General features: G+C 37.8%; 1 protein-coding gene across 1 annotated transcript in view; it reads right to left on the reverse strand.

The window, feature by feature from the left end:
• ANGPT1 (angiopoietin 1) overlaps nucleotides 1-15951 on the reverse strand; it is a 174220-nt gene that overhangs the window by 7082 nt on the left and 151187 nt on the right. Inside the window, exon 8 of the mRNA XM_009638391.2 lies at nucleotides 7552-7682. Within this exon, the coding sequence (XP_009636686.1) occupies nucleotides 7552-7682 (131 nt within the window). The remainder of the gene's footprint in view (nucleotides 1-7551; nucleotides 7683-15951) is intronic.

Consider the following 15951-nt stretch of genomic DNA (forward strand, 5'->3'; position numbering starts at 1 on the left):
GAGAAGCGTGGCCAGCAGGTCGAGGGAGGTGATTCTGCCCCTCTACTCAGCTCTGGTGAGACCTCACCTAGAGTACTGCGTCCAGCTCTGGAGCCCTCAGCACAAGAAGGACATGGAACTGTTGGAGCAGGTCCAGAGGAGGGCCACAAAAATGATCCGGGGGCTGGAGCACCTCTCCTATGAGGACAGGCTGAGAGAGTTGGGCTTGTTCAGCCTGGAGAAGAGAAGGCTGCGGGGAGACCTGACTGTGGCCTCTCAGTACCTAAAGGGGGCCTATAGGAAAGATGGGGAAAATCTTTTTAGTAGGGCCAGCAGTGACAAGACAAGGGGTAATGGTTTTAAACTAAACCAGGGTAGGTTTAGACTAGATATAAGGATGAAATTCTTTACAATGAGGGTGGTGAAACACTGGAACAGGTTGCCCAGAGAGGTAGTGGAGACCCCATCCCTGGAAGCATTCAAGGCCAGGTTGGACGGGGTTCTGAGCAACCTGATGTAGTTAGCGGTGTCCCTGCTCACTGCAGGGGGGTTGGACTAGATGACCTCTAGGGATCCCTTCCAACCCAAAACATTCTATGATTCTATGATTGTATGAATTCTTGAAAGATGTTTCCAAATGCTACATTAAAATATTGGGTTTACTTTCTGTCTGTCTTTCTTTTTTTAAGTTGTTTTTTTGGTTTTTTGGTGCTTTTTTTTTTCTGGATATGGTTATTGCTCTGCATTCTCCACTGCAGTCTTCTAAAAGCTCATCATTCCTTGTAGGACCTCAGATTATCACAAGATTTCCTGCTGCATATCTCAATACCAAAATCCACACCTTTAAAGGGATGCAAATGGGTTTTTTCAGAAGTCTTATATATTGGGGAAAGAGGAATGGAAACAGTGACTTTCTTGGTAGCTATAAGGAAGTGGGGGAACGTGAAACAGAGGGTTCTGAGACGCCTGCCATAGCAGAAAACAGCAAATAAAGCAGCTCCAGGGCTATGAGGCAGTCTGACCCAATTAAAGACTCCCGGTAGCTAGATGCTGGCTTATTCCCTGGAGTTCACAGGATTTTCCTCCCATGAAGAATCTTGTTTAACTACAAGGTAATGGCTCTCCTAAATAAGAAACAAGTCTTATCTGAATAGCAGTAACATTTTAAGCTCAGAAATAGCTTTTGACAATTATTTTCATGGGATATCTGAATTATGCATGAGAATCATGAAGGGTGGGCATTATGAGAAATAATAATAGAAGCAAGATTTTAAAGTGACTAATGAAGTGATAAAGAGGAGGCTTTCATGAGATGGTTAAGAGAGTTTTTATTCAGAAGCACAGGTAGTTTCTTCAAGTTGTTGTGGTCGCAAAGTCACTAAATGCTTCTTTGAATTGAGGGTAGTTCAGTATTTTGAGGTTAACCCACATCTGATAATTTGTATAGTACAAGCAACACTACCATCTCTGTTTGCAGTAAAAATCCTTAGGTCATAAAGTATATTGTCCAAACAAAAAATAATTTAGATAATACATTGATAAGTTGTTTGAAAGTTCAGCTATACAAATAAACATGAATCCTCACTGCAGACAGCTGCTCTTCTGGAGCGGTTAAATGCTCCACATCCTCACGCTTTGTGGACTCGTAAGCTTTGGTCTTTAATTAGTATTGCTCTTACCTCTGGGAAATTATTAAATTTCATGTCAGCTTGTTTCATTAAATTAATGTATTTTGAATAAATGTGTTTTGAATGCTTCAGTCTACTCCAGCCACCTATTATCAGACTGTTCAGCTCCACAGACCTTCTTGTACTGTATCTTTGGCCAAAAATGAACGCATATTGACATGATTTCTACAAATTCTTGCAAAAACCCTACCTAATAAAGGAGCATTTCTCAAATGAGTAATGATATTACAAGAAAAACACCACAGCCATCTTTTATAACAGTTTTCTGAAGTCACAAGTATAATTTTTATATGCTAGAATCTTCTTTGTCAAAAGCAATATAAAAAAGGCTTTTGTATGACAAAGCTAACAGCTTTCCTTTTTTTGGTTTGTTGTATAAATTATAATTAGACATTTATGTGTGCAAAGTTCTTTGTTAGTAACATAGTGCTCATCAATTCATGAGTGCACTGTAAATCTAGTGTGCATTGGGAACCTGTTAATGGTCACTTAGGTTTGATGAGAGGTTGTTAGTTGCATTTTACATACTAAAAAAAGTGTCTAAATGCTTCACTTTTGATGGCAAACCCTTCCTTCACATATCTGTCTCTGCTCTCCCTCCTGAGTAAACTGAATGTCTCCAAATGCAGTAAGATCAATACAATCCATTCAGTAAGATCCAAAGTATGTCTGAATGGTACTTTTGTATGTGTTTATGGGATAAATGGATCCTTTGAAAAGCCAATATTTATTTCTAGCCCTCTGGGTTTGTCCATAAAATTTAGTGCATTTGGCAACAAAGCCAGTAAGAACAATTTCTAATGTAAAAATATTGAAATAGTCTTCATTGTTCAAAAGACATAACAATTTATTTTATGGAATATTTTAATGTTTCTGACATTCTGTACTTTAAAGAAGTTAGATGGTAATACTTAGGCTCTGTTTGACTTTGCGTTGGTAACTTCTCAGCTATAAGACTGGGAGCAGTTCTGGATGACACCTCAGTCTATATGTGGATCCACTGGACAGAGTCCAAAAGAGGGAATGTAAGAGGAAAGAGTTAGGGTTCTTTAGTCCATAATTCAAAAGAGAGATTGCCAACAAATGTGAATTCATAAAAAAGCTTCTGGAAAAAGCATCTTTTCAAAGGAATGCAAAGGAATGGTCTATTCTTTCCAGTGATGGAGGATAGGACAAAATGGAACACACTTAAATTGTCATAGAATTAGTTTAGTCAACTCCTGAAGATTTCTAATATTAAGTGTAGCCAAACTCAGTAACAGTTTATTTATGAGACTGAATCTCTATCACTACAAATCTTGAAGATGAACAGTAAGACAGAAACAAATAGGTAGAGAAGAGTCTCTCTTAGAAATGTACTAAATGACCTCTGGAATTCATTCCCAGGCCTATGTTCTTTCATTCGTTAGAGTATTGGGTTAACCAGACGATCACTTAGCAGGTGGTACTTGAAATTCTGAAGGTTAAAGGATATAAGACGAAAAAGCATTAGCTTTTTATATCAACTGGATAACACAGTCCTTTTTATAAGGACATTTTTATGAAGTAAAAATAACATGAAACTTGGAGACTGGTGACCATGTTCTGATCTCCTAAATATATCAACAGAATAATTTTTAACTTAGTTACTTCTTTGTGTTGTCCTAGCACTTTATTACTATTGTCCATACTTAACCCTGATAAACATAGCAATATAGTCATGATTTTGTTAAAAGTGCTGAGTAGTCATATGTCTAATGAAGTATTTCTAATATTTCTAGCATAAATCAAATAATATTCCAATCACTTCTTATCTGCATAGTGATTATATATTTCTATCAAAATGTTAGGCAATATAAATGATACTTCATTAATGGTGTTTTATAAGCAACTTCTTTATGAAAGCAACAATATGTATAAAACCTAAAATCTGATGCTTCCCTATGTAAGTAGATGTATATCCAGGGGTTCAGGTTGGATACTTTTAAGTGTGCTGAGGTTGCTACTTTCAAAGTTTTTATTCAAACAAAATATAAGAGAAACTGTGGCTTTTTCTAATTGGACAACATATGGGTAGATTTCTATACTCAGCTAAGAACTTCCCTCCAAGTGATGACACAAGAATCCTCCACAGCATTCTTGCCAGAGATTCATAAAATTCACCACTTGGAGAAAAAAGCAGTGAAACAACAGGCAATGAGTGCACCACCGCTTGGGATTGTCATTGAACAGTCTCTAACTTAATAGATGACAAATCCATTGAGGATTAGTAAATACATGAGAACTGTCTCTGACTCGGGAAGCCCTTGAGATGCAAGAGGTACTGGGAAAATACTCAGGGGAAGTATCATTTATTTGCACTGTTCTTATGCCCGTACTGAGGCATCTGCTGCTGACTGCTGTCAGAGACAGGACACTGCAGCTGGATGGACCGCTGCTTCCAGTAAAATAAAAAAAAAAAGTTATTTCAATAATTTTATGTTGTTTCAATACTGGCAAGACATCTAGAAAGTCTCCCCATCACTTTGACAAACTATTTCAGGGATCAGAAGTTTAGCAACATTCTCACTTATCACCTGAAGCAAAGTAAATGCCTATTGGAACATCTCAGACTGCAGCCAATGCAAGACAAAGCAAATCACCTTAAGACTCTTTAACTATGGGCCAAGTTACCATAAGTCACTTTCCAGTGACTGAAAACAATTGCACAAACAATTCCTGGGGCTCAGCTGATGGGTGGTATCCTGGCGGGATGCTCTAACTTGGCCTTGTGTTCACGACTCTGATCCAGAGACATTAAGCTCTCTTCTATTGGAAATCTAGCTGAAGTGCCTTGGACAACTGCTCAGTGCTTCACTCTGGTGACCGTTCGTAACATTTTAAGTGCTGTTTCTTGCAAAAAGCTGTGTAAATACCTCACTGGGATACTCTTCAGAATAATGCTTGAAATGATATGGGGATATAACCTTCTGTTCAGTTTACTGGCCTGAGATACTGTACCAGTTCTTAACAGGTAATATATAAATACATAGGATACAAAAAATTTTTACTACTATTAAGTTTAAATGAAGAAATTATTTGATTAAATGTGCTTTGTCTCCCTTTAAAGTAAACAAATCATGCTTATTTAAAATTTTTCAAGGCACAAAAAAGGAGCTAAAACATTTAACTACCATGTAAAGTTCACAGGGGCTAAGAACCCAGCTCATGCATGTACTTTTGAAGCCATTCCCTAAAATCAATGTTAGGATAGAGTCAAGTAGCATAGCATGGCTCTTGCAAGGACAAGAAACACATGCACACAAAACTCTGTTGATGCTACAGTATTAGTCTCCTAGTATTTAATTTCTTATTCTGTGGAAGAGGGAGGAAAGAAAGGAGGAGAGAGAATAAAAGTTTTTATATAGACCAAATAAAACTGACAACTAGTAAGATCACAGAGACAAATGTGTATTTTCCTTACATTTTTATTTTCAGCCTTGACTATAACCATATCACAGTTGAGCTTCAGCTTATCTCAGCCTTTATTCCTGACATAAATATATTCAGTTCACCTCATAGAGATAACAGGATCACCCAGAGTGTCAAGATAGCTAGAAACCTGCCTGTAGATTTCATATCATTCATCATTAAAGAGCTCTCTGTGATGTTGCCAAAACTAACAGAAAGTCTGATATCTTTTGGGAAAAAAAGGGTTTCCAAAACCTGTTATCATTGCTACTTTTCTTAATTAGTCTTCGTGGCACAAAAATTAAATCTACTCACTAAAAAAAATGTTTTGGTACTTAATTCAATTTCTGATATTTCTCAAGGAATGAGAAAGTCACTTCAAGGAGCAAAGCATAGCAGAGTGTTCAAGGAGAACTCTAGCATGATTAAAGTCTTTCTCTTCTTGAAGAACTACAAATTATTCAGTGCTGTACAGCCCATCTCCAAAAAAGCTAGTATTCAGAGTCTAGTTCAAAAGACTAGACTCATCTATCTCCAAAGGCTAGCTGCATCTCCTTTTACTCTGCAGTGATTTGTTCTATTTGTGGTTTCCTCAGCCTTTGGTAATTCTCCCCCTTCCTCCTTATTCCTTTCATTTGCTACCAGTATATTCCAATATGTGGTTTTGCTGTTGATTTACAAGACTGCTGTAGCAAAATATACGTGAACCTTGTGGAATGGTTGTTCAACAGCAGGCTGACCTTAACAGGGCATTGACCCGCCATAGAAGTCAGGGCAGGAAAATAAACAAAACCCTCAGCTCCCAGAATTAGCTGTCTGGGAGCAGAGGTATTTCCAGGCAGCTCAGAGACAAGAATGAGTCTGCATCTCAGTGCAGACACAACTCACATTTAGGAGCTTCTCACTAGGCTCTGGCCTGCCCTGGAAGTAAGACACTTTAATTCAGCGTGGTCTCTAAAGGGAAAGGTCAACAGTTTTAATTAAAATAAACTGCTGACTTCTTATCTATTATCTGTCTCCAGAACTACTGGTTAGCTTCTTTTTTTACAGAAACGGAAAGGTAGTGTCTGATCACCTGCCTACTGAAAGAAGTTTCCCATGCTGACTTTTAATAAGATATCACTTGAGAAAGTTAGGAAAATTTGAAAAATCGTCTCCTTAAAGACTTTCCCAGATGGGTCATTTCCCATTGGCAAAGAGAATGAGGAGCTAGGTTGTGCATTTGATATAAATTCCAAGTGATGGAAACCCATCTTCTGTTAGCAGATGATAGCTTTAGAGGCTCATATATGTCTGAATGTGGCCTCAGCTGGATTCAGTCAGAGTGCCAGTAACCACAAATAATTTCAGTTTAACAGTGTGATCCAAAATACTGAATAATATATACACGATAGGATATATCAGGAAAGTTAGAAATCACTGAGGGAGAGTCTCTGAAGATCAGATATGAAGATAAGGGACTTTCTTGGTCATAGAGTTAATGAACCAAAGAATCCCAATTTAACCTTCCTGCTTTAATGTGGTGTCCTAGAGACAAAAATGAGCTTGACCATATAGGGACTAGGAATAAGCATCATTTGCCAGAGAAATTTTTCACACTTGTGCAGAGCTTTAGGTGTCTTTATGGGGAGATATTCTCAGACATTCCTCCTTTTCATTGAGGGGAACAAATATCAGTCATATACACTACACTTGCTGGAAGTCAGATTGACTTGGTTGTTTAAACTGTCCCAGTATAACTTCTCTGTGCTCTCCCCCACCTCAGCTCTTCTTTCTTTCCTTATGCAGCTCAACTCAGCTCACTAAGGATACTGTTTTAAATCTTTCAGCTAAGTGCCACAATTTGAACAGGGGGTTGCAAGTCTAGTCTTTCACAGGTGAGTGAATTAGTCAGTACATTAATTATGTCTATATATGTATATGTGTATTACTCTTGTAAAAGACAGAAAGCTAAATCATTATAATTATTTCAATAACAGAATCACACCCCTAAGTGAAAGAGATAATACACTGCAAGTCCAGATTCTGATTGTTTCTAAACTTTACCTTCTATTATCTATTTTCCTCCATTTTCTCTCTTCTTTATCTGGCTGATTCTCCCACTTCTTATCAAGTTCTTTTCTCCTTCTTCATCTCTTAGCTTGTCTCTTACTTTGCCTTTCTTGCCTCAACAATAACACTAACTTATGGTTCCCCCCTCAACATTTCTGCAACAGCTTCAGTGCAGAAGTATACTGACTGCATCTCTGAATAATCCCTTCCCCACTGATACAAGTCACCACAATATAGAAACAGAAAAAAGTAGGAGTAATAACAACAACAACAACAATGATAACAATAGGAATTTTCACACAGTACTTACGCATCCATAATGCAACTTCATCCACGGTTGCTTTAGGCAAATAGATTAGATTCCTATCAATATACTACATATTTTCAGAGTTGTTGTACTCACCTCCAGTCAACATGAGAGCACATTTACACATGCAGTTGTCATTGTCAGCATCTTTTGTACTGAATTCAGCACCATGCAAGATCAGGCTACTCTGTTTTCCAGCTGTCCCACTGTGACCTTTTAAATAAAGCCTGAAACAGCAAGAGGACACAGTGTCACCAAAAAGAAAAAGAAAAGATCCATATCTCTTTCCACATCAGGTTTATCTTGTATGAAGTGCACTCAGAAAATTCAGAAACACCTTGTGTTTTGGCTCAATCTCTCTGTTGTTTCAGGTGTAAAATGGCAACATTCAGGGTTTTTTAATGTATCTGTAGTAACACATTGTCCCTGCCCCAGAGCAGAACTGAGCACAAGGACTCTGCACCAGAAAATGCACCAAAGTGGAGTGAGTCAGAGACAGAAAAGAGAATGAGGAGAGGTGCCCAGAGATCTGGAATACATTGACAGATTAATTGAGCATTTGAGTAGCTGGTCTCTTTACTGTGGCACAGAAACAGCACTCCCAGTTAACAGAAGACATACTATTAATCCCTGGGCTTGAAAGAGGGTTTCAGCAGTTTCAGAATTTTTAATTCCACCAGTTACAGCACAAGCCAGCAACCCAGTTCTGCCAAAGCTGTCTCTGAGTGATGAATGGAGAATAACTTAGAGTTCAAGCCACAAAAGTCTTCATGATTTTCAATGCTAAATATCCCTTTTCTTAAGGAGCCTTGTCAACTAGTTGAAACCACAACCATGAGCTAGGAGCCTGAGCTCAGCTCCAGCAAGTAACAGAGCATTTGTGGTGTTCCATGCTGTAATGCGCAAAGCCAAGTGTGCCAGCTGCAGGGATGAAGAATGGAGTACTGCTGTCCCAGTGAGGAAACACTGGGGACCTGGGCATGTCTGACCTGAGCTCACAATTGCAGGGACATGCAGGGACATGCACAAGAAAATGCTGAAGAGGAGAGGAGAGGAGAGGAGAGGAGAGGAGAGGAGAGGAGAGGAGAGGAGAGAGAAGTCTGTACACAGTGGTTACCCTTGCCTCTGCTTAAACATCTCTGTGAGACAGACATCACTGGGAGACAGATACCTACAGTAAAAACCACTTTCTGTATAGCTACCTAGAACAGATATCTGACCATTATGTTCTTGTTTTTTCATAAAACATTGCTGGAAGTGGAAGATATCCTCTGCCATAATAGCTTCATATTCAGGAAGAAGGAGACAGGGTCTTAGTATCTGCTGGAGAAATATGAAGCCATAATCCTTACATCCCAGGACCAAGCCCTAGCCACTGGAGCAAGAGGGAGGGGAAGGAGCACCCTTCGCCTATCTCACTGAAACTCTACAGGCATGCATATGTGAGCCACAGGGCTAACCAAGAATATGACTTGGTATCTAGTAGGTGAGAAATATCAATTCTGTTTCTTCTAGGATTATTTAAGAGGGGCAAGTATATCTTTTAAATATCAAATGTAAAATGCGTAAGGACCCATGGGAGCAGAAGCAGGACTGAAGTGTGTAAAGCAGGGTAGATGCCTCTTTCTCTCTGGGATTTACAGCTGGGAGTGCTTTCCTAGAAAATGACTTCCCAACTTCTCCCACAAACAAGGAGAGCAGTTATGAGTCACTGATTATTGTTGCTGCCTCTTAGATTGTTGTATTTTTATCTAATGACTTTGGATGAATAAAAAAGTAAATGCTTTTACCAGAGTGTTATTCCTCCATTTGTGTAGGTAGAAGACAAATACTTCACTGCGAAGTGATCACAGTGTTAACAGCAGGAGTAGAGAGCATCCCTAACCCATTCTAACCTACACAGTAGTAGTTAAGCTATTGACATTTTCTGAGATGCAAAGGAAAGTCTTTCCCCTAGTCTGAGATTTAAATAAAACCCAGTTCTCCCACAGAACTTTGGGGTTAGAGCTTATAAGAGTGAGGAGAAGGGGAGCATAGGCACCATATGGCAGCTTTCCTTAATCAATTGTATGGCTGTTGTTTTTTATTATTTTTTTGTATGCTTGCATCTGCAGGTGGATATTAGATTTAAACAAAGCAAATCTGATTAAACTTATCATGGAAACTCATTGCACAAAAGCCTCTTCTGGATATCCCAGTGAGGTTGCTAAGCCCTCTCAAGACGTGAAGGCACAGAACCAGCACTTGGGGCCCTAAAGAGTCTGAGATTCACACTTTGAGACTGACCTACACTTCACCTCATTTTCAGCAAAATTATTGCTATATGTCCTTTCTCCATCTTTAAAAATGGAGACAATAGATGCTAAGCATGAAAATGTTAAAATAAAAATTTATTAAGAAAAGAGAACTGTCAGGGGTATCCTTCCACAATAGTTACACTGCCTGCCTTCATTTGATTTTAATGTTGCATGTCACCTGACTTGAGCCTGATGACTAAATACCTTTGGACTTAATTATTAGAGTAAATTTTATATATAGATAATTACACACACATACAGATATAAAAATGATTGGATTAAATATAAACACCTTGCATAGTCAAATAACTTTGGATAGCACAAAAATGGATAAGTCAAAGTGTAAGCCTCATGAAGATTCTTAGAAATTTAACAAGGAACAACTTAGGAACAGGAATCCAGGAAGGTCATTGCGTTATGCTATTGTCCAATCACAGTGGCATAGCCCAAAATTACCATGTTACTCTATCAAAGGATGCTTGTTTTAGACAAGATTACTCTGGTTTTGCTAGCATTCATTTCTTTGTTCCATAAAAACAAAAGGCTGGAATTGATCCTATCGTCATTCATTGGACTTCTGCCTTGTTTTGCAAGCTGTGTCTAATTTTTTGCAGAACAAAATAAACTTCCCTGAAGTTGTGTTGACAGAAAAATTACTTTGTCACATGATATCTACAATCTGATTTTCAATGGCCATACATCCTCACTATATCAGCAACACCAAAGCTCACAGAAGTCTCATAAAGTCAGTATAAAAAGCAAATGCTGTTTACTTAAATCAGAAAGACAATGCTAGCCAGATCTTTTTATTAACAATCAACACTATAAAACCCACTTAGTCCAATAAAAAAAATTCATATAATGTAAGAAAACAATAAAGAAATGAAAAATACTTGGTGCGCGATGTTTTCCCCAAAGGGGTAGGGCATTAGGATTATTTGCAAGCTCATACTCTTGCCCTGATATTTTATAAACATTCCACTCGGAACAGATTTAGATCTTGCTAGTTATGTTTGACTTTCCCTCAACACCATTTCTCTAGTACGTCTCCAGTGACTTTAAAAAGATAAGCTTAGCTTAGGTTAGCTCTAAACTCTAGTAGGCTTACCATATTGCAGCAGTGTACAGATGAACCATAGGGTGAAATAGTAATTCTCTTGCTTTGGGCCTTTCTCCCTGACTTGGCCCAACAGATAGGAAAAAATGATAGTGCAAAGTTGGCACTATTTTAGGCAAAAATCAGGTATCAATCAAAAAACAAAATTGGTCCTGAAGCAGTCAGTTCTTCTCTTTCTGAACTTCAGTTTAAGCCACATGGGGCCAAACTAGCCTGGCTTGAGACAGCATTTCTGCATAGCACTAGGTCATCTGATGAGCCTGCTAGCTGCCAGGCAGCAGTAGATATCTTACCACTTAGACTTAGTTAATTTTTTAGTATTCTCAGATTCAGATTGGTAGGACTGAACCTTTAAAATAAACTCTAAGTAACTACAGGACGTAATTTCCTTCCCTTATAAAAGATGGTGATTCAGCGTAGAGTTCCTCTTGGTTGTTCTTGAAAGAGACAAAGGAAATGAAGTTAAAACTCATTCCAGTCAAAATTCAAGGAGCAGTTTCAGGACTGCATCTCCAGTCTTCCCACTTGTTCACAGTAGTAAAATTCTGAAGATCAAGAAAAGCAGTGGAAACACTGCTCAGATTTACAAATTAGGCGGGAAAGGCAAATTCATGCTCAAATAAGCCAGAAGAACAAGCCTAATTTGTCTGTATATGGTAGACTTAGAATAGCAACAAATAAGCATTAGCAAGTAAATAATGAGTAAGTAGGAATAAGAGAAATACTGCATGTGTATGTTAAGTTTTGAGGACTTCTGGTAATATTTTTATGACATTCTAAAGTCACTATGAGGAATATTGCAGCTGATGATAGTATTCATTTAGAGACTAGCAGCTTTCCTAGCTGACATACTTAAGAAGAAACAGCACATTTAAAAAAAATAAATTGCAACTGTTACCTCTTATCTAGCACAAGTTAGAAATTCCCTCTGCATTTTTTTCCATGTAATATCATAGCAATGGCAGCTTGGGATACACACACACACAGATGGTGAGGAAAAACTCTCTTAAGCATGTTTTGCTTTTCACCATTCCTACCACGTGGCACATCTTGACTGTATGCAGTCCCTTGAAACCAAAGCAAGGTATATTGCATGGAAAGAATAGTTTTAAAAATATTACATAAACAACTGCAGAGCAGCCTCAAAAGTAATTTCAAATTTACACCAGATCACCTGGAATTGTTCTTTCAAACATATACAGCTTAGCTGTGTTCACACCGTGTTTGATGATTTTAACAGATGAGCCTGGGATAATTCCAAATAAGTTACAAAACCTTTTGTATATTTCTGCAACATACAGTTACGAAGACTGCAACATACAGAATGAGGTATTAAAAAATCTAAGAAATAAATGCAATCATAAATCCATGTGAAAAAGTTGTGTGCTAAATATGATTAAAAGTGTAGGAAATGGTTTCTGCTTCAGTGCTTGCATATAGAGCACCTAACCTTAGAATTTCTATTTATTTATTTTTACTAGAACTAGTGAGAGGTCTGTAGGACTCCCAGAATTTAATGTCAGCTACTTCCTTCTCTAAATTTGTTTTCTGTTAGAGTCATTAGAAGTCACTCAGTCCTACATTTAAAGCAGTCCCTCAATGAAATAGCTAAGTCATATCCAGCTTTGTTGTTGAGTAATACATACTTTGTAAACAAACAAAAAATATACTGGCTTACTGCAAACATTAGCAACCATAACTAAGAGGTGTAGAGTAACATCTCAACTACCTCAGCATGCATGGTCTTAAGTATTTTAATAAATTAAGATAAGACCAAATTTCATCATTGCCACAGTATTAAAAATTTTAGCGCAAATCTCCATGACTGGAATTCATAAACATGAGTAATGGCCTAAGATTCTTAACCATTAAATAGAGAGAAACAGGAGTCTTGAAGTAGGGTTTAAAAGATTCAGCATGATGAATGGAGAGGGACACATCAAAGCTTGCCTTTGGGGAATGTTGTAGAGGGATGCCTCCAAATTCCCATCTCCCTTTTGTCTCTCTCTGCAGGCTAAAATGTCTCTGCCACCTGCTCATTCCACATGGCTGGCAGGAAGGAATCCTGAATTCTGATCCCTCCTCAAGGGAGTGGGTTGTTAATTTTGATGGAAATAGTCGTTGAATAAAATGGATGCACAGAGATCAGAATTCTATACCCAGAATTTCCTCTCCTCACTGGGTTTCCACTTTTTCCTAACTTCAAAAAGAGCAGAGGGCACCTAGCTCTCAGCCCTTCATCTAACCTGCTGGTCACCACTTATGTCTGGTGTCTGGGAATACGTCTACACAGGTAAGTGTGGACAAATATAAGTTCACACTGGCTGTCCTCCATGTTAGGCATGTGAAAGTCACTTTTGTTTTTAAACCCCATGTGACTGCCACTATTTTGTCCCCTAGTTTTGAAATGTCTGAGGTTGAGGAAGGATTTAACCTGCATCTTCCATCTGGTACACACTTGCCTCTAAATTTTGGATAGCTTCAGTTTGTGAAATGAAACCCACTCCTAAAGATGCTGAATTTGATAGGGTTTTATGAATCACTGTATTAGTCAACTAAATTCCATTTATAATTATATTTAGGTGATTAAGTCCCTTTGTGAATCTAAGCCCACTGGCCTGTAACCATTTAGGAGGACCTGGTAAGAGATTTTGCTCAGGTTACTCTTTTAATTCTAAACATTAATTGTAATAATACTAAGCAAAAAAACCACACCCTCAAAAAAAAATAAAAATCACCCAAACCCTCAAAACCAGATAGCGGCTTTATTTTAAGTTCAGATTTTTTTGTCAAAAATGCTTTTGGGGATGACAAATAATTTGTTTATCAATGACTAAAACAATGCCTACTGAAGTAATATTAAATGTTGTTGGCTCCTTGTAAAGTTTTGCAATATGCTTTTTCCTGAACATATTACAAAATTGCATGAAAACTCCCAAAAGTAGCAGTTGTCCCTGAATAGCAAAAGCACTTCTGTAATAAAGACAAGTTCCAAATATCTAATGATAGATAATGTGTTGTGAACAGGAGACAAAAATCTAAATAATCACTCCAGAGAAAAACTGCTGTTGCTGAGGCTGAAGCTAAAATGTCTGCCAAAATCCTGTTAAACATGGAACTAAATATAATGTAACTATTTGGGAAGCCTAACACTGGTATTCAACTTTTTCATCATTTAATACTCTCACTAAAGGATAAAGAGAAACATCCCTTTTGTGTGCTTATTTGTTAATTTGGTAGAAAGACCATCTTCTTGTTGGAGATAGATAGAGCATGAGGCATCTGTGGTGATCAGGGACACTCCTGAGAGTTTTAACTGTTCTGGGTTGCAGAGTAGAAGGCATCACAGTCAGTGCTTTTGTCCTTCAGATTACAACCAGATTGCCTGGGCATCCATTTGCACCCTTTTTCTATGTTAGGAAATAAAGCTGCTTATTAACATACTTTCTCAGGGAAAAATGTTTAATTTAGGTCTTATCAGAGCAGTGCATACTGTCTTTATGAAAACAAACAGAATTAAACCAAGCCCCAATATTTCATCATAAATCAAGATTGATTAACTAACAAGAACTTAACACCAGATGAGGTAAGTGATCATTGGAAGTAAATTACAACCCACTCTCAAAGGAAAGAAAATACTTTGGAGAAATTGGAGAAACCAAATAGGGTGGAAGATGACAGGAACTTTTTTAGTCAACACTACTCTCACAAAATTTTGAGCTCTTTCTAACCCGTTTTCCAACTTGCAAGAACAATTCCCCACCTTTATCACTGCCTGTCCTTGAAGGACTGATGTAAAAGTATCAAAGAAAGAAGAATGGGAATGTCACAGCTGGTATCTTAGTTGAGAAAACAAGCAATATTAACCATAAAAACTTAAAAATACTAATTTTTTCCCACTCCTAACTTTAGTCCAAACTTTAGAAACCATGTACGTGGTAAATTCATGGACCCTTTATTTAACTTTATGGTATGCCTAATAGAGTTTGTAACTCTGCAAACGGTAGGCACGACGGTTCTTCAAACTTTCAAAAACCTGAATTATGCAGTAAGTAGCTCTGACAACTTGAACAGATTTTTAATTTGGCTCTTAATATTCTCGCTGCCAGCACATGAATGTAATTTTCTCCCACAATTCCTTAAGAAAAGTGTAAGATGTGATGACCTCTGTATTTCTCCTCTGCTGCTCTGTAGCAACGACTCACTGCTGTAATTATTAAGTTTGACATTACTGCAACTCCTTGCCCATTCTCCTGTTGAGACAAGTGAAATGTGCCAGCCAACAAAATATTAATTCCATATACCCAAAGTAAGAACACATATCTTCCAATTTTAAAGATAAAATGGTAATATAAAATACAACAGTAAATGGAAATTATCAGGTTTTGTTTAGAATTGTTTCAATATAGGCTGCCTATGGGACAACAAACACCACATGGTAGAGAGATCCTTCCCTGGGGCTCCACGCTCTTAACAGAAAAGCTTGTTTTCTCTCTGAAGAGCTCGTGCTAATTTTAGCTTGTTTTTGAGTCATGTACACCTGACAGGTCAAAGGAGAAAAATAGGTTTATTCTGGACAGTGAACAAGCAAGCATAACCTAGCCATGAATAAGAAACACAGCTACACGTTACAGCAAACTACACAATAGTTTAGTGAGCCTTGCTGTTGTACTGAATGTGAATTTATACAAATTATACAACATATTTGCTTTTTCTATATTAAAGTACTTTAATAATTGTCTAAAGAGCTGTACTCATTGGAAACAGGTATTCTGAGCAGGGATAATTAAAATACATCCAGATTTACCGTCAGAGAAATTTTTCGTACCGTGGGGCAAATGGCCTGTTGTACCACTGTATGCAGACAAATGGTGCTTTGTCACAGCTTACAAAAAATATTTTAAAATATGTTTATTCTGGACAGTGAACAAGCAAACATATGCTCCTACTACTTGAAATACATGCTACAGAAGCCACAGAAACAGCCGCTGGGGCAGTGTGAGCTGCTAGGTTTGCGGCTGATGTCAGTAACATAGTGGTGATGGAGAGGAAACATAAGGCAACACTAGCTTTCACTGCTAA

The sequence above is a fragment of the Egretta garzetta genome, unplaced genomic scaffold (assembly GCF_000687185.1).
Source record: "Egretta garzetta isolate BGI_Z169 unplaced genomic scaffold, ASM68718v1 scaffold154, whole genome shotgun sequence".
NCBI classification, from domain to species: domain Eukaryota; kingdom Metazoa; phylum Chordata; class Aves; order Pelecaniformes; family Ardeidae; genus Egretta; species Egretta garzetta.